Source organism: Sus scrofa, chromosome 18 (assembly GCF_000003025.6).
Source record: "Sus scrofa isolate TJ Tabasco breed Duroc chromosome 18, Sscrofa11.1, whole genome shotgun sequence".
In the NCBI taxonomy this organism is placed as follows: Eukaryota; Metazoa; Chordata; class Mammalia; order Artiodactyla; family Suidae; genus Sus; species Sus scrofa.
Genome location: NC_010460.4, coordinates 6,081,342 through 6,107,513, shown reverse-complemented (window position 1 = coordinate 6,107,513; position 26,172 = coordinate 6,081,342). Strand labels below are relative to the sequence as shown.

Below are 26,172 nucleotides of genomic sequence, written 5' to 3'. Positions count from 1 at the left end.
GCTGGCGCCTCCTCTCTGCTCCGTACACACTGGGTCTTCCCCGGCTAAGATCCTGCCATCCGTGCGGCAATGACATCCACATTTTTTGAGATGGATAAACAGAGGGGCTGGCTCATTTCCACTCAGTGAGTCGGTGGCGGAGCTGGAACAAGGCCCAGACACCCGGGGTCTCATGTTCCCTGTTGTCCGCTGCCCAGGCTCTTTGCCCACCCACCTTCTGGCCACATGGCCCCCCAGTGGCCCCAGCTCCCCAGCAGGCTGAGTCAGTCCCCACCCTCCTGCCTCCAACAGACGCCATCAGTGCCGCCAACCCGCGGGTCATTGACGACAGCCGGGCCCGCAAGCTGTCCACAGACCTGAAGCGCTGCACCTACTACGAGACGTGCGCCACCTACGGGCTCAACGTGGAGCGCGTCTTCCAGGACGGTAACTCAGGCACCCGGGGATGCTCCCCCGAGCAGGGCGGGGGGGCGGTCCGGCCAGCTCTGGGGGGCGGCTCTCAGCTGGGCTCCTCCCTCCTCCCCAGAGGGGTAACTGACTCTGCTGTCCCCTGCAGTGGCCCAGAAGGTAGTGGCCTTGCGGAAGAAGCAGCAGCTGGCCATCGGGCCCTGCAAGTCACTGCCCAACTCCCCCAGCCACTCGGCCGTGTCCGCCGCCTCCATCCCGGCCGTGCACATCAACCAGGTGCGGCCAGCCTCCCCCCTCCCACCGCACGCTCTCCCTGCCTCTCCATCCTGTCTGTCTTGCCTGCCTGTCCCCCACCTCGTCTGGTCCCCCGCCTTGCGGCTGGTTTGAACGCATCGGTTCCCATAGCCTGCACAATGGGCCTGGCCTGGCCTCATCTGTACCCTTTGGTGACTGCCTTCCTGCTAGTTGTCCATCCCCGCGTGACACTCTGCTCGCCCCACAGCCGCATCAGTTAAGGCAGCCTTTGCTCTCATCAGCCCCCTTACGGCTGTCTCAGGACCCCCTTCCCTCGGTGCCACGCTCGGGAGGCACAGAGGCGTTCCTGGAGGCCTGCTAGGGACCAGGCCAGGGCAGAAACCGTGCAGGCCTGCCCCCTTCACCTGCTGGCCCTTCTCGCAGTGTTTGCATATAGAAGGGCAGCACTCAGCCCACAAGGACCAGTGGCATTCATGCCACGTACGGGAGTGGGGGTGTTCCGAGCCAGGTCCTGCCCCTGGTCCGCCCAGAAAACCACTTGGACACCTGCCCGCTTCCTGGGCCTACTGCCTGGTTATTTTTTGGCCCTTGGCACCCAGGCCATTGCTTCTGTAACTATTTCCCAGTTGGTCCCCTGCTCTGCGGAAAGCCCTGGGCTGTCACAGGTGTGCGTGACTGAGCGGTCAAGCTGACAGCCACTCCTTCACTTCTGCCAAGAGCCATCGTCTTTCCAGCTCACCCCCCAACTCCTGCTGCATCAGCCTTCTGACGACAGCCTGGTGGCTGTTCCAGAGAGCCCTCCCTTGAGCGCTTTAGGGGGCGTCAGGGATTTCCCCCTAAGCATTTCCACGTGGAAGAAAGGGGGAGCCGGGGGTCTTTCTTCACTGTCTTTGCGCACGTCTGCCTCAGCCGCAGAATTCAGCTGTGCCCAATGGGCCCTGCCCTGGCTGGGGACCCTGCCCGCCAAGGCCAGCAGCTCAGGTGTTTTGCTCCTTTTGTGCGGGTTAGGATTCGAGGAGGCTGCCAGCACGCATCCTCTACTGAGTGATCACCTAACAGGCCTTTGGAGGACGGCCTTGTCCTACTGCCTGAGTCTCTCTAGTCCTGGAGTAGACCTGCCTGGCGCCTGCTGCCTCTGTCCTCCGGTGCTCCGCCTCCCTTCCCTGCTGCTCGCCCAGTGGCAGACCCAGCTGTTCTGCTCTCTGCCCGCCCCTCCCGCATCTCTGGCCCTGTCACACACACCCAAGCCCTGCCCTGGCCTCCTGCAGCCTTGATATTTGTCACTGACTTAGGGAGCTCATCCAGGGTGACCTGCCACCTGGCGTCACACCCACCTGTGAGCCAAGACTCCGCGGTCTGTTCTCTTCCAGCTTCTGTCACTGATTCTCACCTACTAGTCCTTGCCTCTGATTCAGCTCCTACAGAGTGGCCCCTGCTGGGCCCTAGTCGGGCAGCAGTGACAACTGGCTCCTGCTGGCCTCCAGGCCACATGACCTTTCTCCTTGGTACCATCTGTTGGAACTAGCGGCCCCTCCGCTGCCCCGTGCCCCCCAGGCCAGGTGTCCCTGCCGAAGGGTTCCCAGCTCCCACCTGCCAGCCGCCCCGTGCCCCACCCAGAGCCTCCCTCAGCAGCCCTCTCTGTCCTTAGGCCACGAATGGCGGCAGCAGCGCCTTCAGCGACTACTCATCCTCAGTCCCCTCCACCCCCAGCATCAGCCAGCGGGAGCTGCGCATCGAGACCATCGCTGCCTCCTCCACCCCCACACCCATCCGCAAGCAGTCCAAGCGGCGCTCCAACATCTTCACGGTACGTGCCCGCCCCTCCCGCCTGCCCAGTGGCCTTCACTGAACAGGCAGGGCCGAGCCCCCAGCCCCCGGCCAGGAGGGTGCAGGCGGGAGCCAGGACGATGCCACCTGCCATCTCTGCATCCACACAGTCACGCGCCGCCTCCCTGGGCTCTTTGCCGGGGCCCCTATCTGCCCCCTGATCCGTCCCCTGACTCTGCCAGGCTGTTCCTCTGAGGCCGCAGGGGCTGCCCGCAGTATACCCACCCAGGCCCGCCTCTAGGCATCACGCACTCTCCCGATCCCGTAGGGCTTCTTGGCCAGCTGGAGGGATCTTTGCCCGCGTCTGCTCTAATTCCGAGACTCCCTTGATTCCGCAGTTGTGGGCTGAGGCCCAAGGCTCCTCAAAGCGTTAGCCAGCAGAGCTAGAACAGGGCCCAGGGCTCCTGGTCCGCTCTTTCCACTCTCCCACGCTTCCCACTTGCAGCTGAGATCGGCCTAACGAGGCCTAGATGTCTTTTCCATCTCCTGATTCCCGGCCTCGGTCCCCAGGCTCGTCCTCTCTCCCCGTCCCTGCAGCCCTTGCCCCCAAGGGCCCGCGTGCCTTCCGCTCTGGGGCCCAGCCCAGCAGCTCTTGGGTGCCCTGAGCCTGCATCTGACATGCAGAGCCCGCCCCTACACTCTCACCCTCCAGCTGGGACTTTGCTGGGCCATTCCGGGAGTCTTGGGTCAGACACAGGTGGAGGAGCTGCCCATGTGGGCTCTCAGGAGATCGCCCCATCCTTCCTTCTGCGTCACCGCACGCGCCTCTTTCTGAGCATCAGAGCTTGGCTTTCTGCCCGGCTCTGTGTCCAGCCTGGCAGGTCAGGCCCCGGCCAGGCTCTCAGGAACCCTGCCCAGACAGAGCCAGTGCCCCTTGCTCCTCGCCTCCGCCCGCCCAGCGCACTTCCCCCTGGGCTGCCTGCCTCTGCCCACCCCCTGCCTGCCACACGCGCTCCCCGTCCATTGCTGACGGACCCTCTTGCCACTGACACTTGCTGCCGTGCGTCACCCCCCAGCCCTGCCCCTGCCTGGACCCGCAGCTTCTCATTTCTGTTCACACCCGTTGAGACCCACAGCGCCTTGGGCTGCCTGCTTGTGCCCGCACCGCGTGCTGCTGCTGCTGCTGAGCCCGTTTGCAGTCACTGCCGTCCATGCCCTTGGCACCCGCTCCCTGACATCCTGCCTCTGTCACCTGCTCCCTCCACACCATTCTTCACCTCCCACCCTCCTCTGCTGCTAGTCGTGCAACACCCCAGGGCACACTCCCTCCCGCAGCCTCCAGCCCGCGGGCACCTTGGTACTCTCTGCCCTGCGCTCTGCTGCCTGCCCCACCGTGCTGCCTCTGCCTGCCCCCCTCGCCGCGTGTCCTCGGCACAGCCGCCCCCCAGGCCCTTTCATTCTCTTCATCTTCACTGTGGCGACCTTATTTTTTTCTTGCCATTGTCTCCCTGGTGACCTCACTCGCGCCATTGTCCCCGAGGCGGCCTCCAGACACGTCCGTCTCTAGAGGTGCATCTCGGGACCTCCCCTTCTCATCGTCGCTGCGGGGCCTCCCCCTCGCCCTCACCGCCCTCCCCAGCAGGGCCACGCCTGTCCTGTGGCTGGTGCCCTTGTGACTCTCCCTCTGGACGTGGCCGCTGACGTCCCCATCTGCCCCATGACTTCATGTGCTCGTTTGGTTCCACTCTTGCCCGGCTCCCGTCCTGAAGGGGCACCCCTCGGGGCTCCCAGGGACCCTCTGGTGGTTGGGGGCCTCTGCTCGCCAGCCTGGCTGCACCCCGCTCCCTATGACCGGCTCTTCTGTCTGGGGACCTGGGGGCAGCGGGCCCATCCACCTTCCTCCTTCCTCCCTGGGCCGGAGGGGCAGAGGCTGTGGCGCCCAGGAGAGGCCCCGGGGCAGGCGCTGATGGGGAGCTGCAGGCAGTGGCCCCCGGCCCAGCCCGGCCTGGCCCTTGCTGCTCCTTTGGCTGTGCTCCCCACGCCGCCGCCGCAGTCCTTGGCCTCTTCCTTGAGCTCTTGGCTCCAGGCAGCCGGGGAGAACAGGAGGGACGTGGGGCCCGGAGTGGAGAACACTCCCCGCTGAGATGGACTGTCCGGCCCGCCCGCCGCCGCCGCCGCTGCCTCCTCCTCCTCCTCCTCCTCCTCCTCCTCTTCATCCCGCTGCCACCTCGCCCCAGGCGCCTGGGTCTCTGCCCTCACCAGTGCTGACCGACTGTGCGGGGCTTGAGTATAACTTGCCAAAATCTTTATTCTTTCGATATTTGCAGATATGTGCCACTGTTTCCAACTTTTCATCAACAAAAAGGCCTTTCCAACTCCTTCCAAATTAGAAGACCAGGTGGTGACACACAGCACCTCTGGACATTCTCCCCTGTGCGGGGCCGGAGGCGGGCCGGGCCCTGGGACTGCTCTCAGATGAGAAGCGGCCGCCGTGCTCCCCACTCCAGAGACCCACAGGAACCTTTGTAACTAACCCCCACCCCCAGGGAAGGCTAGGAACGCCGGAGCCCGCGGCTGGGGGCTGCCGGGGACCAGGCCCGGCTGGACGCGCTGCGCCAGGCTTGCTGCATGGAGAAGAAGGGAGCTCGGCCCCACGCCCGGCGCCGGCCAGCGCGACGAGGCCCAGAGGCCGGGGGGCGTCCGAGCGCCCGGCCGGTCGGCAGCCCAGCTGCTCCTGGGGGAGCTCCCCCGCCCCTCCCCTCCTCTGCTCCTTCCTGCATGGACTTCTGCCGTTCCTGCTCCGCTCCGGACGCCGCAGCCACGCCGCGCTTGCCTTCCCCTCTCTTGGCCTCCCATTTCCTAGGATCCGCATTCGGGCGGGCTCTGCCCCAGGAGCCCGGCGGGGGCGCAGGGCCTCTTCTGGCCTCTCTCCTCTCTCTCTCCATCCACTGTGCCCCTCGGGCCTCGCTGCCGTGCTCGGCGCAGCGTGCCGTGCGGCGTCTGTGCCGCAGACGGGCCACTGCCCGCTCACTTCTGGACTTTGCTCTCCCTGGTTGTCGTGCCCGAGCTCCCGGCCATCCCTCAGCCCCACCGTCCACCTCTCCTGGCCCTTCCCTCTTACGCCCCAGCCCCTGGGCTGCGCGCTCCTCACGCCCTCGGTATCTCGTGTCCTTGCTCTTTTGTAAGGGGCGGGCCCGGCCCAGTGACCTGTGCTGCTCTGTATGGTGCCGTGTGTAAGAATAAACCCGTTGGAATACTCGTGGTCTCAGTTCCTTCCCGGTCCCGCCGCCCCGGCCCTGTCCCACTCGCTAGGGCCTGCCCAGGAGGAGGGAGGATGGGAGGGCTGGCTGGGGACTCCTGGCGGGCAGCTGACCCGCAGACGCCGGGCCCGTTTAACACGCCTCTTCTTTTCTCTTGCAGTCTCGGAAGGGTGCCGACGTGGACCGGGAGAAGAAAGCCGCCGAGTGCAAGGTGGACAGCATTGGGAGTGGTCGGGCCATCCCCATCAAACAGGTCAGCACTCCCTCCCCCTGGGGCTGGAGAGGAGCTGAGATGAGGCCCAGGAAATGCTAGAGGACGCTTCCTTTTCCGGGGCCTCTGGAAGGTGGTGTGAGGGGCCAGCGCCCTGCCGCGGCCAGGCCTGAGCACTTAACAGGGCAAGTTCTGCTGAGAGCCCATCACTGGGCAGGGTGGCAGAGCCTTACCGGGCCTGGGCTCTGCCGCGTCCCCCTCACCACCACCAGGGGGCAGCAGAGAGCCACCTGCCATCCTCAGCAGCTCTTTGCTGGTGATGGTTGCAGCGTTGGGCCACCCTGGAGGAGGATTTGGCCTCTCTGGCCTTCCTCTTCTTTAAAAAGGAGCCAGTTCACAAAAGAGTACCTTCGTAAGTGTGGTTGAAGGGCATGTCGCTGAGGGCTGGTCCTACTCTGGGTTCATCAGCGCAGCCTTGCTGTGTGAGCCTCTGTTCTTGAGTAAAGAAGAAACTTAGTGGAGGGACCACATCCTGGTATGGTCTCTCCGCCACCTCCTTTCTGAGTCACTGCCTGGGCTGCCTGATGTTGGATCCTCCCAGACCTCCTGTTGTGGGTCTCTGTGCTGGAAAAAGACGTTGAGTGATGGAGGGCGTCTTTGTGCAGAGTTGATGATGTGCTGGCTGGGGCTCAGGACTGCTGAGCTGGACTGAGGTGGAGCCAGGTTTCTCTCTGGAGCTTGGGTGAGAGCCAGCTGGCTGAGGTGCCCACGAGGATAGGTGGCAGTGGCCTGGTGGTGAGTCCGAGGTACCCCCCAGAATGCTGTTCTTTTCACTGATTTTGGGAGCCGGTGATTAGAGATGCCGTAGCTACGGAGGCCGTAATGTCAGGATTAGACCCCAGAGGAGGTTGGGTGGCCAGAGCAGCAGAGGTCAGCCTGGCCAGGCCCTGTGGTCAGGTTTGGCCCTCTAGGCTCGGGCTTCTGGAGCCTGTAGACAATGTGACGCGAATTCTTGTGTTAAAAAGCAAAGGTCCTTTTTATTTATTTATTTTTTTATGGCCGCACCTGCGGCCTGTGGAAGTTCCCGGGTGAAGAATTGAATCCGAGCTTCAGCTGTGGCAACACGGGATCCTTTTAACCACTGCCCCAGGCTGGGGAGGGGCCCCTAGCTTCAGCAGTGACCCAAGCCACTGCAGTCGGATTCTTAACCCACAGCACCACAGCAGAAACTCTGAAGATCCCTTTAGAATGGGGAGCCTGGGAGGAGTTTCAGGGCCCAGAGGACAGTGGGGAATGCTTCAGCCCTCCCCTGAACTGTCACCGCAATGATGTCTGGCAGGGACCACTCTGGGGTGGGGGTCAGCCTGCCTGGGGATGGGGGGAGGGGCTCAGAGGAGTAGAAGCAGCCATCACCCCCCACCTACTGTGTGTGTCTGGGTGTATAATTGGTCCAAAAACCTGTTGATAGCATGATCTCGCGTGTCTCTGGGGTTGTGCCAACCAAGCGCCTCCTCACAGGGCCGCTCGCCAGGCCAGGCCTGCAAGCATGCTCCAGGCAGGGGACTCTCACTCCCTGCTTTGGGGCGTGTCCTTTCTGGATACACACACACCCTAGCTTTGAGACAGGTGGAGCCCCAAACGCTCCCCTTCCTGTCTGGGGTTTGGCCCAATTTGTCCGTTGCCTGACTCTCCCATGGGGAGGGGAAGCGGGGCAGTGGGGTGGCGGATGAAGCCTCATGAACTTGCACTTAGGGTTCTGATCTGCCTGGAGGTGAAGAGGGGGTCAGCTAGGTTACTAGAGTGTCGCAGGCCCCTAAACCTCGGGGACCCTGAGGAGGAGGAACGCGGCCAGGAAGCCGTGGGGGGTGTGCCTGCTCCTGGGACGGGGCGTCCATGGCTCTCCCCCTCTCCCGAGGTTCCTTGCGCCACCCCCGCTTCCCCGCAGCCCAGGGCCGGTCTAACCCCTTTCCCGCCCTCCTGTCCCCTTCTTCCCATTCCGTTGCTTTCCCCCCCCCCCACTCCTGCTGGGAGTGGAGATTGCATTTCAGTTGCCATTTGCATTCCCAATCAATCCGGACTCCGCAATTAAGCCGGCTGGCGGAGCTGGGAGGGAGGCGGCGGCGGGAACGGGTCCTCTGGGGGCTGTCGCCTCCGCACCGCTCCCATTCCGCCCCAGATTGCTTCCTGCTCCGCCGTGCGCAGCCGGCCGACCAGGGAGGGGCGCAGGAACCCCTGGAGCTCGCGCTCCCTCCTCGCCAAGCCGGCCGCCCGACGGCCGGGGCGCGGGGAGGGCGGGGCGCGCGGGGCCGCGCAGGTGATTGGCGGCCGAGCCGGCGGGGGCGGCGGGCGGCGCGGGGCGGCCCTCCCACGCCCCGGCTAACGAGCCGGCGTCATTAGCGCCGCCCGCGCGCCTAGGCCGCCCCCGGAGCGGGCCGCGGGGAAGGAGGGCGGCCTTCTGGGCGGGCAGGGGCCTCCTCGCGTCCTGACTCCGGAGTTGCTGCTTCGAGTGGGCCTCCCCCCCCGACCCCCCGGTGAGCACCCCCCACCCCGAGCCTCTCTCCATCGGCCCAGGAAGCAGAGGCCCAGGCGGTCGCCCCACTTGGCCCATGTTGGGGGCAGAAGGGGAAGCGGAGCCCGGCGTCTTTGCCCCTTGACCAGGAGCAGGGGCTGGACCGGGAGGGAAGGCGCTGAAGCAGGTGACGGGACAGAGAAGGGCGAGGGGCCGGGGGCTGGGGTGTGAGGGGTCAGAGAGCAGAGGCCCCTGGGACTCCCCAGCCCTTCCTGGGGGAGCGCCGGGAGCCTCCTCCAGAGTTAGGCAGTTGTCAGCACTCAGGAGAGAGGGAGCCCGAACCGTCCCGCTCCTGGCCTGTGAGGGCATGGATGCTGCGGTCAGAGGCAGGTCACCGGGCCTCCTTCACAGACTAGGAAGCAGGGGCCCGATTGCTTTCTGGGGGGTTCCCGCCGCCCGGGATCCAGTGAAGGTCCCGTCCACACCACTGGGCTTCAGAAGCTCCTGGTGAGCCAGGCGGGTGTGGTAGCAGCAGGGGCCGCACCTCCCATGGCTGCAATTGTTTGGGGGCAGGAGGAGGAGGAGAGAGGAAGGCAGGGGGGTAGCCAGGATGTGGAACCTCTGTTGAGAAGCGCTGCGGGGATTTAGGGCCCTTTCTGACCTCCACCTGGGCCCGGCTGGCTGCGGGGCGAGGGCGGGCGGGAACCCAGAGCACCTGTTGCTGACCTCAGCCCTCAGGCTGAGCCCTGGGTGGGGGCGGGGGTCATGGAACCAGGTTTACCCAATTGCTTGACTCCCACTTCGGCTTGTCTGAGGGCAGCGCTTTCCCCACCTGAAGGAGAGCCCGGCCCGAGGGCTCTGGCGGCTCCTCCTCCAGGACCCGCTGGAGTGGACCTGCTCCCGCCCAGCAGGGCCATCCTGGCTGTGGGCTCCCCGCCAGGGGTTCGGTCCCGGAATCTCCAGGAAGCGCTGCCTCTTCTCAGCCCTCCTGAGTGTGGGAAGGGGCCCCGCAGGATGGAGGCCAGTCCTGGGGGGGCTCTGGTCACCCCAAGCTCCATCCTTAGTCGTCGTCTCGTGCTGGTTCAGGGCGTGAGCCAGTGGGGGGTGTGGGTGTTCACCCCCACTTTGAGCACCTCTGTCGGCCACACGGTCTCTGCTGGCTTCCCCTCTGCCCACCGGCTGTCTCTCGGGCAGTGTTGCAGTGCTGAGAGTGTGTCGATGAAGAAAGCGCCCAAGTCCTCGCCCCACGAGCCCTTGTTCCTCCTAATGCCCACACACCCCCACAGCCAGCGGCTTATCGGATCACACAGGAGATTCGGTTGCTGGGCTCTGTGGCCAGGTCCTATCGCTGCTGGCCTTGGGGGCGCCTGGGGCATTCTGCAGACAGAATTTTCTGCCCTACTTTGGGGCTGCCACAGGGCATGGAGGCCAGGGTCCTCCTGCGGCCTCTGTGCCCTGTGCCACCCCATGCCTGAGATCACGGGAGCAGCACTGCTGGGAGGCCGACTGAACCCCCGCCTCCCGCTGCCGACATAGCTCCACATCCAGGGGAAGAGGACTCCCCCTCCTGGGACAGTGGCCCACGGTCACTGGGGAATTGGGCCCCAGGCCTGGGGACAGTCAGGGCAGCGGAGTTCCATGCACGGGTTCACTCAGCTGGTTCTCCCTGGTTCAGCTTTCGTCCCGCACAGCCTCTCTGTGCAGATTAGCACAGTGACCCGGGAGGACAGGGGACGGAGAACGTTGTCACCTATTGACACTTGAGGCCTTTCCCCTGCCCGTGACATGTGGGCCTGGCCCCTGATGCTGACCCAGCCTCTGTCCTCAGGGCATCCTGCTGAAGCGGAGTGGCAAGTCCTTGAACAAGGAGTGGAAGAAGAAGTACGTGACTCTGTGTGACAACGGGCTGCTCACGTACCACCCCAGCCTGCATGTGAGTCGGGGGCTGGGGCCTGGGGGGAGACCAGAACCTGGGGGTCGGGGGTGGGGGGAAGCAGGCCTTAGTTCACAAAGACCTTGCCTTGAGAAAGTGTCTTCTTTGGAGTCTCGGGAGCTGCACAGACCCTGAGACCCAGGCCCGGGCCGACCCCGCACTGAAGCTCTGAGTCTTGACTGAGCCCCCGGGGATGGACAAGCCCCCTCCTGGGCTGGGCCCGTGTGTGGAGTCTCAGCCTGCACTCTAGTTGTTTCAAGGGCTGGCTTGGGCCTCTTCACGTGGAATTGCACCAGGTGGGGGTGCTGGTGTTGCCAAAAGTTGTCTTTAGGGGAGCCACACCAGTGGGTACCCCTGGGCTCTTGGGGTGCCAGAGAGCAGAGGGCAGTTAAGCCAGGGCTGCCGGGGTGGTTCAGGGCCAGGAGAGGCCCCCTTGGGAAGAGGAGAGTCGGGGGGCGCAGTTTGTGGGCAGAGGTGTCTGGAGGGGGGTGCAGTGACTGTAGAGTGGCCCCCATGGCAGCTCCCCCACCCTTCCTTCCTCCCTTCCCCTCACCGCGTGGCTCCAGCACACAGCTGTCACCAGAATCCATCTCTGTCACCACCCCACTGTGGGGCTAATGAGTTCTCCTGCGAAGCCCCTCAAGCACAGCACGTGGGCCGGTCCCACCTCCAGCCCGGGGGCCCCGGGCCTGCCTTGGAGGGTCCCCAGCCTGCCTTTAAATCTGCTCAAGGTGTTGGGGGGCCCGACCTGAGAGGTGCTGGGGTCCATGGTTCAGCCAGAGCCCAGCTGAGAGCCCCGCCCAGGGCTGCTGACAGAGCCCACCCGCCCGCTTTGGGCCTTTCCAGCCCAGCCCGGCCCTCCTGGGCTCCTCCGGACCCACCTTCTCTGGCACTGACCCTTCCCAGGCTCAGCGTAGATGCTTTTTTCCCAGCGCCCCTTACTCCTCGGGCTGGGAGCTGGTGTCAGGATATGGGGGGTGGACGGAGTGGGGGGCCACAGCCTGGGGGTCTTAGGGATTTAGCACAAAGGCTCCTGGGCGCCGTCCTCTCCCCTGTCCTCGCCTCCTCCTCACACAAGACCTGGTCCCACTGCCGAGTCCCTGGCAGGCGAGGGGCAGCAAGGCTGCCAGGCAGAGCCGACCCAGAGGCCAGTGGTGTGGGAAGCGGGAGCGTCCGCTGGCGCAGCAGGAAGCGCAGAACCCCCGCATTGCCCAGTGGAGAGCGTCTGGGGCCCCCTTGCTCCCTGCGCCCACAGCCCGGGCGGCCGCCCATGTCCTGCTCAGGCACCTCCTGGCCTGGTGGGCTGGGCACCGGCCTGTCGGAGCCTCTGTTTCCCACCTGCATGGCAGTGGCCTTTGCCGTCCTCTCTGCCGCATCCTCACCTGTTCCTCCTGCTTCCCTGGCTGCGTGCCATCCTCTGGCCCCGCTGCTCGTCCCCACGCCCCAGAGAGAGGAGAGAGAGGGATGGTAGTAGGGTCACGGGATGGGGAAGACGGCGCCGGGTGTTGGCTTAGGGTTTGGTTGCAGTTTAGGAGGTGAGCGTGGAGGCCCGAGGGGTTGCTGTTTTACACACGGCCTGGCAGCCTGGAGCAGAGGCGTGGGGCTTGTCGGATCGTCCGTCACCCAGCCAGTGGCTGAGCTGAGACTCAGTCCCACGACGTTGACTCTAAGCAGGACCCGGTTTTTCTGCGCATTCCAGGAGCACCTCCCTTCGAGGCTGCCTGCGAAAGTGGCTGGCGAGTTACCATCAGGGCGAGCGGGGCTGGTGGAGGGGGCCGGCGGCCTGCGGGTCAGCTGGGGGGCCGGTCGCCCTCAGGGTCCCTTCCAGCATCGCACTCTTGAGCCGTGTGTGACTTAGCGTGTCAGGGGCATGGGACAGGATCTGGGTGGAGGAGCTAGCAGGCCTGTCATTGCTTTATTGCGAGGCGACTCTAAGGCTGTGGCTCTGCCAGCCGCTGCTGGGCCCCTCGTGCCCTCCTGGCCACAGGACGTGGTGGAGAGGTTGAGGGAACGGCCACTTTGGGAGCGAGGGCTCCCATCCTTCGCCCTGGAGTTGTCAGCTCCGAGGTCAAAGTGGCTGACCTTCCCCCACTCCTTCTGTGCTGGATGCCAGGAGCAGTGGGCACGTGCAGGTGGCACCCTCCCTGCCCTGTAGGCGCCTCTTGTCCTTCAGGGAACGCAAATCCGATTCAGGATGGTGGTGACAGTGCAAGTTCAGTGAAGGCCGAGCCGAGGGGCTCCATGTGTGCAGCCGGCAGAGGGGGGTCCGAGTTCCTTCCCAGCAGAGGCTGCTTTGCCCGGATTGCCCCTTGCCCGCCCCTTGGTGTCTGGGTTTCCCTTTCTGGGTGCCAGCCACTCACATGTTGCTGGCTCACCTGCCTCCTGGTGGCCGCGTCTTCCAACCTGAGCAAGAGTCTGAGCTGCCAGCTGTGAACAGGGCCCCCACCGGTGAGCTGCCCGGCTTCTCTGGGAGGCTCCCTCCTGTTGGGGAGCTGGCGGGGAAGGCCCCTCGGGAGCTCTGGACACACACGGGGCTCTCAGCCTGGTTCCCTCTCTTCCTCGGGGCGGCCCTTGCCTGAGACCCGAGGACCTCAGGGCTGGTGACCCGCCCGCTGATGGAGGCCGGTCCGGCCCGTGGGGACAGGCCAGGCGTGCAGGGGAAGGGCTGGTGGGCACGTCTGGAGCCTCGTGCCCAGTTCTCGCCTGGCCCAAGAGAGCCCGCCACAGCCTCCCCCATTTTGCAGCCAGCGGAGCCATTCACACAATCACCTTCTGTTAATTCTATCTGCAACATCAATTAAATTGTTTGTAGAAACTAATTGAATGTGGCTTAATCACACATCTTAATAGCTTTCCACGCTCTGAACTCGTTGTTAATTCCAGTAATAAAACGAGATGAGAACGCTGGCTGGGTAATTAGCGAGGAGGCTGGGGAAGAAATTGCTGTTTGATGGTGGGTAATAAAGGCAGCCGTGGTGACCGCTCTCCTGAGCAGCCGCTGCCGCCGCCACCGCCGAGCTCCCCGTTCTGCTGACGGAGGGAAACGCTGTGGCTCGGCCCCTGACGTCCCTGTCCCTGCTGCTGCTGCTCGAGCTCCTTGCCACGCTCTTCTCGGGGCCAGGCTCCAGCTCTCAGCCTGGCCCCGGAGCTGGCTGGGCCTGGGGCATGGAGCCGGGAGCTCCGGGTGCTGGCCTGGCCCCCAGGACGAGTGCCTGTCCGGGCGGGTCAGAGATGCTCAGGGGGCTGGTCCTTTCCCCTCACGGTGGTTTGTGGCCCCTCGGCCATGGTCACAGTCCCTCTGTGCAGCTCTTTTTCTTGGACTAGGGTCAGCTTCTCCCGCCGTGTCCCAGCCTGGGCGTCCCTGGGCTGTGGTGGGGCCTGAAAACTGTTGCAGCTGCTGTGACCTCCTTGTGAACTAGAGCAGCCCGGGCCCCGCCCCCAGGAGAGGGACTGCAGCTGCGCCTTTGGCCCAGCCAGCTGTTGACAGTTGTCTGGAGCAGCCGATCTAAGATGCGCTTGTGTGCGGGGACCTGGGGTGGGCACATGCGGAAGCCGGGTTGGTGGCCTGGTGGGGCCTGGCGTGAGGAAGGCCCAGGTGGTGGAGTCACACACGGGCTGCGGGGCAGAACGCAGGCCCAAGCGGCGCCTGGGCGGGGAGGCCGCGCGTACTGGAGGAGGGATGGATTGAGGGGGTCTGGGGGGCTGGGAGGGGCTCGGGCTGGGGACAGCACCCTGGCAGCACTCAGCAGAGTGGGGGTGAGAGGGGCCAGAGACTGGCCTCGCTGGCTTCTCAGTGCTGTTGCTCTCTGTGGTTCCGAGACGTGAAGCGAGCTCCCTGTGAGCAGGGGGAGTCCAGGCACCCAGCAGCACCCAGGTGGTGGCGGGAGGGCACAGATGCAGGGAAGGGAGCGCCCCGCCTCTGGCTGGCCAGGCTTCTCTAGTCCTTCTGAGGGGCCGGCTGCCAGTGAAGGTGACAGAGCTGCTTGGAGAGTAAGTGACTCCAGGCCCAGCCAGGCCTCCTGGAGCCGGGCTTGGCCGGTGAGGCCAGCATGCTTGCATCGGAGGTGTCCCGTCCTCCCCTTGGTCCGCTCGCTGAGCCCTGCTGCCCTGCCCTGCCGGGAATTCCAGCCTGGCCACAGGAGCGCAAGAGGGGCTGGCGCTGGGGGCCCTCTCCTCCTTCTCACTCCTCGTCCCAGCTGGAACCTTCTCTTGGATCCCTGATGGTCATTCAGAGTGAGAGGCAGCCCCGGAGCCCCTGGTCAGCCCGCCCTGGCCCTGCTTCCCTAAAGGCAGCACTCCCCACGGACTCTTTTTTATTTTTGTCTCTTTTTTGGTTGCCCTGTGGCATATGGAGTTCCAGGGCCAGGGGTCAGATCTGAGCCACAGTTGCAACCTACGTCGCAGCTGTGGCAACACCAGATCCTTTAACCTGCTGTGCCAGGCCAGGCAATCAAACCTGTCTCCTGGTGCTGCGGAAATGCTGCTGATCCTGTTGTGCCACAGCAGGAACTTCTCCATCCACATTTTTTTTTTCTTTCTTTTTTCTTTGTTTTATCTTTTTAGGGCTGCGCCTGCAGCAGTGAGGATACCAGGCTAGGGGTACCTAATGGAGGGTACCAGGCTAGGGGTTGAATTGGAGCTATAGCTGCCGGCCTACACCACAGCCACAGCAACGCAGGATTCGAGCCACATCTGTGCCCCACACCACAGCTCATGGCAACGCCGGATCCTTAACCCACTGAGCTAGGCCAGGGATCGAACCTGTGTCCTAATGGATACTAGTTGGGTTCATTACTGCTGAGCCACAGCAGGAATTCCTGCATCCGCTCTTAAGCAGACAACATTGTCCTTTTTTCCCCTGAAGGTGGTAGGCGAGGGGGTAGAAGGCCTGGGTGACCGGCAGTGGTGGGTGAGAGAGAGGGTTGGGGCCTGGAAGGACCCGAAGGCTTGGGCTGAGCTGGGAACAGGGAGGTGCTCTGGGTGCAGAACGTCTCAGAGGTGCTCCTGAGGGAGGAAGGAGAGGAGGCAGTCCTGAGTCTGATGCCTGGAATCCCGTCCCGAGTTGGGTTGGTGCCACTGGCCGGGGTTCTGCTCTTGAGTGGAAGCTCTTGCCACATTGTAGCGAGGTTGTCAGCTGGGAACTGCCACCCAGGAGCTCGCTGGTGCTGGCGGCTTGGAGACAGGAGTCAGCAAAGCAGGAGAGTGGGGTCCAGGCTGGGCAAGGATGCTTTGCAAACCCCACCCTGCCAGCTGCCACCCTCCAGGGAGGGGTGTCCCAGGCTGGGGTCGAGCAGCTGGAATGGGGGCTCAGAGCACCCAGTGGCTTTTGCTCTCTGGTGCCCCTTCCACTCCCGGGCCCTCGGCTGCGGACCTGAGGCAGGGCTCGTTCCTGGGCTGAGGGAGGCGTCTGCCTGGGGAAGCTGAAAAGCCTGGGCTTGAACCTGGGTCTGTCACCTTCTCGTTGTGTGACCTCGGGCGGGTTGGCCTTTGTCAGCCTCGCTTACTTCACCTGTAAAGTGAATGCAGTGACCGCGTCCTCCTCGGTCACGCTGAGGACGACGTGAGGTAACGTATGAAACGCAGGTGCAACGTGCCGCTCTGGGGCGCGGACCCCTGGCTCGTGAGCGGGCGGGTGATGTGACGGCCATAGTGGTTCTCGTTGCCGGTCGAAGCCCCTGGAACCAGGGACTTGCCTCGGCATCCCTAAGAGCAGCAGAAAGCATCCAAGGCTTTTAACTTCAACAAATATTTATTGTCAGGCATTATTCTAAGCACTGGGGGCTGCTTAGGCTCTAAAAGCTCTTGAAACCTGAGTGGTGGTGGGAGCTTCTGAAAATAGGGCTGAAGCCCTCGGGGACCCGGAGCCCGGGGCAGCCCTCTCGTCCAGATGCCATGGAGCCTGTCCTTTCCTCTCCTCGGCCCCGCAGGCCCTCTCCCCCAAGTCCCTTCTTGGTCCGGCACTTGGCCTCATCTGCGTCGCCTCCTGGGCCGTCCTTCCTTGGGAGCCCCGCGCCTCAGCTCTTGGCTCCAAACCCGGTGGCCCCCGCTCCTGCTTGAGGCTCCCTGGGCTGCAGCCAGGCAGACTAGGAGGCGAGCCGTGGACTCCCCAGAACTTGGGCTCTTCCCATCCCAGCAGCGCAGAGGGTCAGAGTTGGGAGGGTCAGAGGCGGGGTGCTGCCGAAGGGTGGCCGGTGCTGACGAGTCTTTGTGCTTCTCCTCCGCGTGGCCGCAGGATTACATGCAGAACATCCACGGCAAGGAGATCGACCTGCTGCGGACGACGGTCAAGGTGCCTGGGAAGCGCCTGCCCCGAGCCACGCCGGCCACAGCCCCGGGCACCAGTCCCCGGGCCAACGGGCTGGCCCTGGAGCGGAGTAACACGCAGCTGGGTGCGGGCGCAGGTGAGGTGACTGCGGGGGCGGGGGTGTGGCGTCGGGGGCCAGTGTGGCCTCCTTCCCCTGGAGGGGTGGAGCGGGCCACCATGGGGCCTGGGAAGGTCGGCGTCATGGGGCTGCAAATAGGCGTGCCACCCAGTGTCCTGCTTCGGGCTCGGCTCAGCCAAATGCGTTCGCCGAAAGCCGGCCCTCGTGGCATTAGTAGAGGTAGCAGCCAGGGGACAGCCTTGCAGTGGTTTGGAGGTCAGAACAGGAACAAGATAGCCTCGTGCAGACAGGTGGCCTCAGCGTCTGGAGCCAAGGCAGGGGATGGTGGGGACAGGACCTCTGGCGCCAGGGCCACATCTCAGCCAGGCTTGCCCCGTGGGCAGGGAGGGAGGCGGCAGGGGACAGCGCTGCCCGAAATGAGCCTGGTAACTGTCCTTTGGTCTGCCGTGAAGGTGAGGGGTCTCTGCTCAGGGGAGACCGAGCTTAGGGAGAAGCTGGGGGCCGAGCCGACTGCCACGCGTCCAGCATCAGGAGAAACGTGGAGCCTGAGAGGCTGAGCCTGAGGTGGGGCAGCTCTGCCTGGACCAGCTCTTGCCCAGGCAGGTGATTCTGTGGATTGAGGAAAGACCCTCCCTGGCTCCTAAGCCACTTGGCTCCTCGGGGGGCTTTTGCCCTCCCACACCCCGTCCCCGTGGTCCAGATCCACCTTGGCTTCTGGAGCCCTCCTCCCAGGACCTCAGTGTCCCTGATGTTGTCCTGCCAAATAGGGTCTCGTCTTCCTGGGGCCCAGAAACAGCTGGTGGAGACACTGTCCCCACCCCCGGTGTCAGCTCCTAGCGCAGGGTACCGCTTTCCCCAGAGGGCGCGTGGAGGTGCCCTGCGGTGACAGGAGGCTGGTGCCGGACTTTTGGGGCCGGGGGCTGGGTGCTTATGTCCCTGGAGTGGATGGACTGACTCCGTGGGATTGTCCCAGGCACTGTACTCACAGGGCCATCGAGACGCTCTGGGTTAAGTGGGGTGGGCGTGAGGGGCCTCCTGAGTGTGCTCCTGGTTGGAGGTGAGGGCACACTCACCCACGTAATTGCCAGCACCCACCCATACCCGCCCACCCTGCCGCTGTGGCCACCCATCACCCAGTCTGCTGGCGCTGGAAGAGGCGAGCAGAGGGCGCGGACACCGCTGACCGAGGGCCCCGGTCTCAAAAGCCTGGGAAGTCGAGGTTCTCATCCCGTTTTCGGACCGAGGAAACAAGGGTTCGGAGAGGTTAGATAACCTGTCTGCGACACCCCGCAGGAAGTGGTAGCGCCGGGCATGGCCCTGAGCGCGCCTGACTCGGAAAGCTGTTGCGTCCAAGCCACCCCGGGCTCGGAAAGAGGCCCTTGAGTTATGCGGAGACCGGGCTAGTGGATGGAGGGAGGAAAGGGAGCGAGGACCAGAGAGATGGGGGGTGCGCTCCGGACTGGGGGTCAGACCCACTGGCAAAACTGGCCACCGCGGCCCGCAGTGCTCCGGCTGGAGTAGGGCAGGGTTGGGGACCTCCCCGAGCTGCATCCGGGAAGGCGGGAGGTGAGGGGCAGCCTCTGGGCAGGCCTGGGGTCCCTCCCATTGCACTGAGGACAGAGCCGGGGAGGAAGGCTTTTCTGGAAGGCAGGCAGCCGAGGCCAGAGGGCCTGTTCCTCAGAGGCAGGGGAACAGTAAGACACTCTGTCCTGTCACCTTCCCGGGCCCCGAAGGCCTTCACCTGGGGAGCAGAAGCGTGCGTGGACAAGGGGGCTGCGGCACACGCACCCACCAGCCGCGCCCGGGTCCCCAGAACACAGGGCCAGGCGCCGCCCGAGCCGCGCCCCCGCGCTGCGCGCTGACACCGACCTCGCGCGCACACACATGTCTCCGCTCACCGGGCGATGTTAACATCTCATTATCTTTGTTACTGTAATTACATTATCCGCTGCTTTATGCAGAATTATCCTCCGAGGACTAATTGATGGCTCCATGTTTAATTCATTAATCATTAGCATCAAATTCGACAATTACAGTGCACACTGATTGTGGGATTGCAGGCGTAATGAGGGGAGAATTAACAAAGAAAAGGGAAAGCACTCTCCCTCCCTCGGGGTTCGGGGCTGGGGGGCCTGGGGAGGAAGTGGTTCCGTGATGGCGAAGGCTGGGGCTGGGGCCCCAGGGGCGAGAGGTCTGGAACCCGGGAGGAGATGGGAACAGGTGAGGGGTGCTGAGAGGTAGGAGCCGGGGCCGCTCCCTGGAAGGGGCCTGACGGGGAGGGGGGGACACCCCGAGAAAGGCCAAATTTGCGGGGCCTGGTAGGCAGAGTGGGAGGGCACGGAAGGGGTGCCCCTCGCTGTGAGTCGGCACTTAGTGTGTGTCTGCTCCTGCCTTGGGTGTTATGACAGATACAAGAGAAACACAAAACTGGGCCCCGCCTTGCAGTGTCGTCTGTTCCCAGAGCATCAGGGAGGCCTGGCCTGCTCCTTTACCTTCTAGTGGCTTCAGCTCAGAGCTTCCTGTCCCTCAAGCTTCTAGAAACTTGACCTGTTGTGCTTGCGGGGCTGGTCCGAGGCCCCAGTCTGCCACTGGCTGCCTCCGGCTTTGTCCAGCTCCAGGTGCCACCTCTGTCCTCAGGTCCTACCGCCATCCTCAGACCTCCCTGGCCTTGGCCTTCTGGCCTCAGGCCCTGCCCTGAATTAGGTGACTGAGGAGGGGCCGCGTTGGGGCTCAGCTGTTCCCATCATCTTTTCACAAGCGACAGGAGGCCTGGCGAGGGCGCATGCCTGCTGCCCGCCCTGCACCCTGGCCTCGGCGCTCCTGGAGCCACGGGTTCCCTCGGCTCTGCCGTTCTTCCCCGATGGGAGACGAGAGATTAATTTTCTCCAGCCCTACAGGATAATTACTAATACTAATTAGACATAATTACTTGAATTTGATACACTTATTTCTCGTCAGAATGGCAGCAAGGCTGAGGCACAGCAGACGGCATCCGCGGCCTGGCACGTGGGCGTGGGGTCTGACCAGGAGGGCAGGGGCTGGGATGGCCAAGGAGAGGGCTCGGCAGTGATGGGGAGTCAGCCCCTGCCCCCCGCTTCTGGCTCCCCAGCCCAGGGAGGGGACAGAGGTATGCCTGTGTGTCCTTGGAGAGAGGAAGGGCGTGAAGCCTGCTCCCAGGGGGGCCCGTGAGAGGCCTCTGGTCTCCAGGGAGCCTGGCCAGGATCAGGCGAGCCCAGAGCCCCTCATCTGGGGTCAGCATCCTGCTGGCGTTCCCCCAGTTCTGCCTGTGGCCGTGCTGTCAGGAGAGTCTGTGGGTGCTCCCAACCCCCGCCCCGGCCTCCCCTCCCAGTCTGACCCTTCCACCCCCAGGTGCCCCCCACTCGGCCAGCAGCCCGGCCTGGGCTGGCCCGCGCCCAGAGGGGCTGCACCAGCGCTCCTGCTCCATTTCCAGTGCCGACCAGTGGAGTGAGGCTGCTGCCCTGCCCCCAGGTACGCTGGAGCGGTTAAGCCAGAGGAGGGCGAGCCGGGGAGGCCGAGCCGGGGAACGGGCCCGCGGAGCCCTCCAGGGCTGCTGCGGAGTCTGCGCACTGCAGGGCCGGTGCCCCCCGGGGGACCTGGAGGCGGGCGTCTAGCCCCGTGCTTTCCCTGGGCCCTGCCAGCGGCTGGCGCTAGAGACCCTCCTTCCGCAGCTCTGCCCGCCCACGGCTGTCCCCAGGCGGCGCTGGTGGCGCCCGCATCCCCATCAGCCCCCTGCGCAGCCAGCTCATCAGCCTCGCCGCGGGGGACGGGGAGCGGCTGGGGCGGTCGGAGGCTGCGGGCTTTGAACATGCGTGGAGACGGGGTCAGGGAGTTGTCCTTCCCGCGCCGCCTCCTGGGATTCGGGCCTCGGTTAGAACCCCTCCCTGTCCCGCCCCCACCCCTGCTCCCTCGCTCTTCTCGCTGTCGGTGGCCCTGCTCACCTCCACGCTTCTCCCGCCTCTTCCAAAAGCACCTCCCCGCATCCTCACCCTTTGCCCCGAATCCATCAGCAGGTCTGGAGCCTAAAGGGAAGTGGGCACAACTCTGCCCTCCTTTCCTCTTGGGGTGAGGCTCCCCTGGGGGCCTGGCACACCTGCCGCTCCCCGTCCCCTGTGCGTCTCCCTGCTTTGCATCCCGGAGACGCATCCCAGGCCCCCACCCCCGTGGGAGCGCTGGCCCCCAGCTCTGACCTGGGGGAGGCGCTGGGCACCCACAGCCTGGCCCGGCCCGGCCCAGCCCCCCAGGGGGTGGCCGTGCATGAAGGCCTGGGAGGGGAGCCCTTCCGGGGTCGCGGCCCATGCTGTGGGCCCCTCTGTGGAGCCTGGAAGGAGGAAGGCAGGCAGGGAGGGAGGGCGCGCGTCTGCCTCTAATGAAGTTTGACATTTAGTGGTGAGCGCCGGGCGGGGTGTGGGAGACGGGAGCTTGATTAGCGCGCTCTAATTGACAGTAATTAGGCAGCTCCCTGATTGTTTCTAATTCTGCTATTAATTGTGAGGAGCGGGGAGTGTGATTGAGGATAAATTTGGTGCGGAGCTGCTGGGGCTTCAGCGCCCTGTGAGCGAGCTCCCTGGCCGCCTTCCACCCTCCGGGCTGCAGAAGCAACACGCTCTCGCCCCCACCCTCTCTTCCTCCACCGTGGGACGCCTCGGGGTGGGACTTGCTGGGCAGACCCCTTCCGGGGCTGGGCCAGGGCGTGCGGGGTTCAATGGCCCCGCTGCAGTTCAGGGGGGAGCCCCCAGCGCCCAGGGCAGGACCGTGCTCGCCCCTCCCTTGGCCCACACGTCTCCACTCTCCCTCACCAGCCAGTGGCCCCGCTGAGGTGCTCGGTTCCAGCCCCAAGCTGGAGCCTCCCCCATCTCCCCACTCCAACCGGAAGAAGCACCGGAGGAAAAAGAGCACCGGGACCCCCCGACCAGACGGCCCCAGCAGTGCTGCTGAAGGTTAGGGGGCCCCCAGGGAAACCGGGGCACAGGAGGTGGGCAGCGGGACTTGGGGGTAGTACCCGAAAGGTAACAGCCTTCTCTCTATTCCATTAAGCCCTTTCTAAGAATGAGTCCCAGGAAAAGCAGCTCCACAACTTTTGGTCGCCTAGACCTGGTATCTTAGAAAAGCTCTTTCTTCCACCTGACTTAAAGCCTTTTGGTTAAAATGGGAGCTTAGTCCCTTTACTGTTCTAGAAGGTAAAAGACAGGCTGCTACTCCAAGAGCTCATCCCAAACTTGCGGGCAGGCCCTGTTTTCTGTGTCTCTTGTATCACCCACTGGGTTTCGTGAGTGCTGGGCGCGAAATAGGTGCTTAGTACATGTGCATGTTGGGCTAAGTCTCTCCTTAGCCGCCTTTAGGCTGTGGGGTTCCAGCTTCTCGAACGTTTTTCCACAGGTCCCTTCTCATAATCCTTTATTAATCATAGGGCTGCTGCTCTGGCTTCCCCCGAGAGTCCTGAGCAGGCCTCCTCGCTGCTGGGAGTCCCTTGCTTCTAGATGAGTGTAACTTACACTGATGCACAGTTGCTGGTTTCTGCTCGGATTGTCAGGGTTAGGGGTGTGGGTGGACGGGGGAAGACCACCTCCAGGGGAAGAGCCAGCTCTCCCAGCCAGCCACCCGGCAAGGGGTCCACCTGTACCCTGGAACCGAGCCCCCACGGCTGGTCGAGGTGATGTAGTTTGGAGACGGCTGGAAGCAGGGCGAGGTGGGATGGTGGAGCCCGGGGGAAGAAAGGGACCAGTTTGTTTATGAAGACAGTTCCGTTAAGGGCGCCTTAGAGCAAGAGCCTGGCAGGAGGACTTCCGGGGGACGTTGGCGTTGCTGGGTGCGAGCCTGCCCTAGAAGAACGTGTGGCTCACCCGTGGGCCTCCATATGGGCACCTGGCGCTCCGGCCCCCTCGGCTCTCATGCTGCTGTTAGGAATCTCTTGCCCATGGGGTGGTGACCACGGGAGTGGAATTCACGTGGCCTGTCGTCGAGGGGCCTGGGGAGCAGAGCGTAGCATGGTTTCACCACGTGGCTTGGGGTCACAGTTCAGCTCACAGTGCTTGTCACTGCAGATGTCCTCAGGTCCCTGTCTGCTCACGCAGCCCAGTTCGTTAGTGGAGGACACCCCCTCCTCTCGCCATCCGCTTGGCCTCCCTGCCTGCCTGTGCCAGGGTGGCGGGGGAGGGGCCGGCTCCCAGGAGCCCCACGCTGACGCCGTCAGGAATATTGGGTTTAATGAGCTGCAAAATGAGGCGGCTGCAGCTGACATGTACGGATGGTGCCCGCACCCGCCTCCCCCCAGCACCGCCTCCGAGCGCCCATCACGCCCTCTCCACATGCTCGGCGCCGCTTTCTCCAGGAAGCACCCTCGGGTTTCCAGACCCATTCCTGGCAGTGCCCAGGATGTCCCACCTGGGCACCCACCCTCACTTTTTCACGCAGGCGCCACAGGTGCCTAGGGCAGTGGTTTGAAGGCCACAGGATTCCTCCTTGGAATCTGCCTTGGAGCACGTGGTCCTTGAGGCAGGGGGCTGGGAGTGGATGGACTTGTGGCCTGGCCGTGTCCCTGGACGGGCAAGCCGACAAGGGCCCTCCCTTGATGACGGTACGTGTCCCTGTGCCCACAGAGGCGGAGGAGTCGTTTGAGTTTGTGGTGGTGTCGCTCACCGGGCAGACGTGGCACTTCGAGGCCTCGACGGCAGAGGAGCGGGAGCTGTGGGTGCAGAGCGTGCAGGCCCAGATCCTCGCCAGCCTACAGGGCTGCCGCAGTGCTAAGGACAAGGTTGGCACGGGGGCCAGGGGTGGGGTGGGACCCTACCTTTGCCATGTGACTGACCAGCCACCCCTCTCCCCGCGAGGCAGACCCGACTGGGGAACCAGAACTCGGCGCTGGCGGTGCAGGCCGTCCGCACCGTTCGCGGCAACAGCTTCTGCATCGACTGTGACGCCCCCAGTGAGTGCCGGGGGGCGACGGGGTCTGGGTTGAGGGTGGCAAGAGGGCGCTTGGCCGGCTTTCTAGAGGGAGCATCTCCAGAGGCTTCTAGCAGGCCGAGAAAGGGGGTTGGGGGGCTCGCTTGGCGGCCTGGCAAGGGGCTCATCTGGCTGCCCGTGGGTCTCATCATGCCTTCTCCCCAGACCCAGACTGGGCCAGCCTGAACCTGGGCGCCCTCATGTGCATCGAGTGCTCGGGGACCCACCGGCACTTGGGGGCTCACCTGTCGCGGGTCCGCTCCCTCGACCTCGACGACTGGCCGCCTGAGCTGCTGGCCGTCATGACCGCCATGGGCAATGCCCTGGCCAACAGCGTCTGGGAGGGGGCCCTGGATGGCTACGCGAAGCCGGGGCCCGACGCCTGCAGGTGAGGGGATGGGGCTCCGAGGCCGGCCAGGGAGGGAGGGAGGGGACGAGGGGGGTCCTGCCCGTGGGGGGGCCCGGGATGGTGCCAGGGGGCCGTGACAGTGCTACAAGGGTTAAGAGTGGCCGTTGTCGCTCTGCTTGGCAGTTGGCCCCTGGGGGTGCCCCTCCCCCCGCCTGTCACTCAGCCTCACAACAACGGGCCCTTTCTGAGCCCTTATCAGCAGGTCAGGGGGCCAGCAGGCCGCGCATGCGCAGGCCCCTATCGCTCTGTGGCTCCAAGGCCACGGCCAAGCTCGGAGATGGGGAGAATGGGCGACAGATAGGGTGTGCGTGGCCCCCGGTGCGGGCCCCCACCTCCTTGGTTGCTGCAGGGCCAGATAAGCCTCCGTGGGGGCCCTGCCTGGAATCCGCCTGCCCTCTCAGCCCCCCACGGCCCCGGGGGCCTCCCCTTCCCCTCGGTTCCTTTTCTGCCTCTTCCACACCCTTTGGTTACCCGCTGCCCCCCGACCGCCATCGGGGTCTGGGCTCGTCTCTGCGTCTCTGCTCCGCCACCTTCTCTCCCAGTCTCCCCCCTCGCCCCCGTGACCACCCTCCCCGGCCCCACCTGCTCACGGTCAGGGTCACCGTGCCGACCCTGTGCCTGCAGGGAGGAGAAGGAGCGCTGGATCCGGGCCAAGTACGAGCAGAAGCTCTTCCTGGCCCCGCTGCCGAGCTCGGACGTGCCGCTGGGGCAGCAGCTGCTGCGGGCCGTGGTGGAGGACGACCTGCGGCTGCTGGTGATGCTCCTGGCCCACGGGTCCAAGGAAGAGGTGAACGAGACCTACGGGGACGGGGACGGGCGAACCGCCCTGCACCTCTCCAGCGCCATGGCCAACGTCGTCTTCACGCAGCTGCTCATCTGGGTGAGTGGCGGCCTGGCCGTCCCGGGCCCAGCCTTGCGGGCCCCTCTCACCTCCCTGGTGTCCTTCCCGCCCCAGCCCTCTCCTTTTTGTCCCCGAGAGCCCAGGCCTGTCCTGTGTGTCCCGCCCGCGGTAAGCGTGTGCTTTCCTCTGCAGTACGGGGTGGACGTGCGGAGCCGGGACGCCCGGGGCCTGACCCCGCTGGCCTACGCACGCCGGGCCGGCAGCCAGGAGTGTGCGGACATCCTGATCCAGCACGGCTGCCCCAGCGAGGGCTGCGCCTTAGCCCCGGCCCCCAGCCGAGAGCCCGCCAACGGCACCAACGCGTCCGCGGAGCTGCACCGAAGCCCAAGCATCCTGTAAGGCCCAGGAAGAGGGCAGAGGGGCTGAAAGGACACCTGGGCCGGGGGCCCCACCTCCCTGCAGGCCCTGGGGTGGCAGAGACACAGAGACTGAGACGCAGGGACGTGCAGGAGGGAAGGAGGAGAGGAGAATGGGCAGAGGCAGCGAGAAGAGCCGACGGGGGAGGGGAACGAAGGAGCCGAGACAGGCTGCGGCTCAGGACATCGGCGACGGCCCCCTGCCCTACGGCGCCACCCAGAAGGGACAGGACCCTTGGGAGGTGCTGGGAGGAGAAGGGGCAGGACCTCGCCCTCCTCCAGACTCCTACCTTCTAGCGCCTGCCCCCTGCAGCCTCTCCGGAGACGGAGCCTGGGCGGCAGCGGCTGGGTGACCTGCAAGTCCTGTGTAAATGTGTACATTGGAATATTTATGTTTGTGTACATATCTGGTGTGTTTGTGTGTGTGTGTGTGTGTGCGCGTGCGTGACGAGCCAATAAACCAGACTGCGTGTGGCCTTGTCCTCCTGTGTCTCCTTGCTCTTCCTGAGACACTCCTCGTCACTCCTGGGTCCCTGGCTTCTCATCCTCACTGTGCCTTAAGGAGTCTCTTCTCCCCTCAACCCCTCTGCCGGGCAGGTGCTGGTGTTGGCAGTGAACCTGACCCCTGAGGCAGGGGGCGCGGTGAGCTCTGTGCTCCCTGCTGTGAGCTTCCTGCGCTGCCCCCACCCACCGACCACTGGCGGCTTTTCCGCTGGTTTCCTTATTTCCATTCGTGTTCTATCCAGTAAGCGCATGTCACACCCTGAGCTGGCCAGAGCTCACCCAGACCAGAGACCCGCTTCCTAGGAGCCTGGGAACC

At 64.6% G+C, this 26,172-nt stretch overlaps 1 protein-coding gene across 10 annotated transcripts in view; it reads left to right on the top strand.

Moving 5' to 3' along the window:
- Positions 1–25,834, top strand: part of AGAP3 (ArfGAP with GTPase domain, ankyrin repeat and PH domain 3) — a 63,436-nt gene extending 37,602 nt beyond the window's left edge. For 5 of the 10 annotated variants that reach the window (XM_021078867.1, XM_021078868.1, XM_021078866.1 and 2 more), the window contains 11 exons: positions 292–426; positions 557–684; positions 2,312–2,470; positions 5,851–5,943; positions 10,239–10,343; positions 16,576–16,744; positions 23,344–23,498; positions 23,579–23,669; positions 23,852–24,074; positions 24,720–24,975; positions 25,129–25,834. In XM_021078867.1, the coding sequence (XP_020934526.1) occupies positions 292–426; positions 557–684; positions 2,312–2,470; positions 5,851–5,943; positions 10,239–10,343; positions 16,576–16,744; positions 23,344–23,498; positions 23,579–23,669; positions 23,852–24,074; positions 24,720–24,975; positions 25,129–25,335 (1,721 nt within the window). In that variant the 3' untranslated portion in view covers positions 25,336–25,834. Of the gene's footprint in view, positions 1–291; positions 427–556; positions 685–2,311; positions 2,471–4,757; positions 5,689–5,850; positions 5,944–10,238; positions 10,344–16,575; positions 16,745–20,095; positions 20,216–21,546; positions 21,685–23,343; positions 23,499–23,578; positions 23,670–23,851; positions 24,075–24,719; positions 24,976–25,128 lie in introns of those variants that run through there. The other 5 variants (XM_005657693.3, XM_021078863.1, XM_021078864.1 and 2 more) reach the window with 4 other exon arrangements.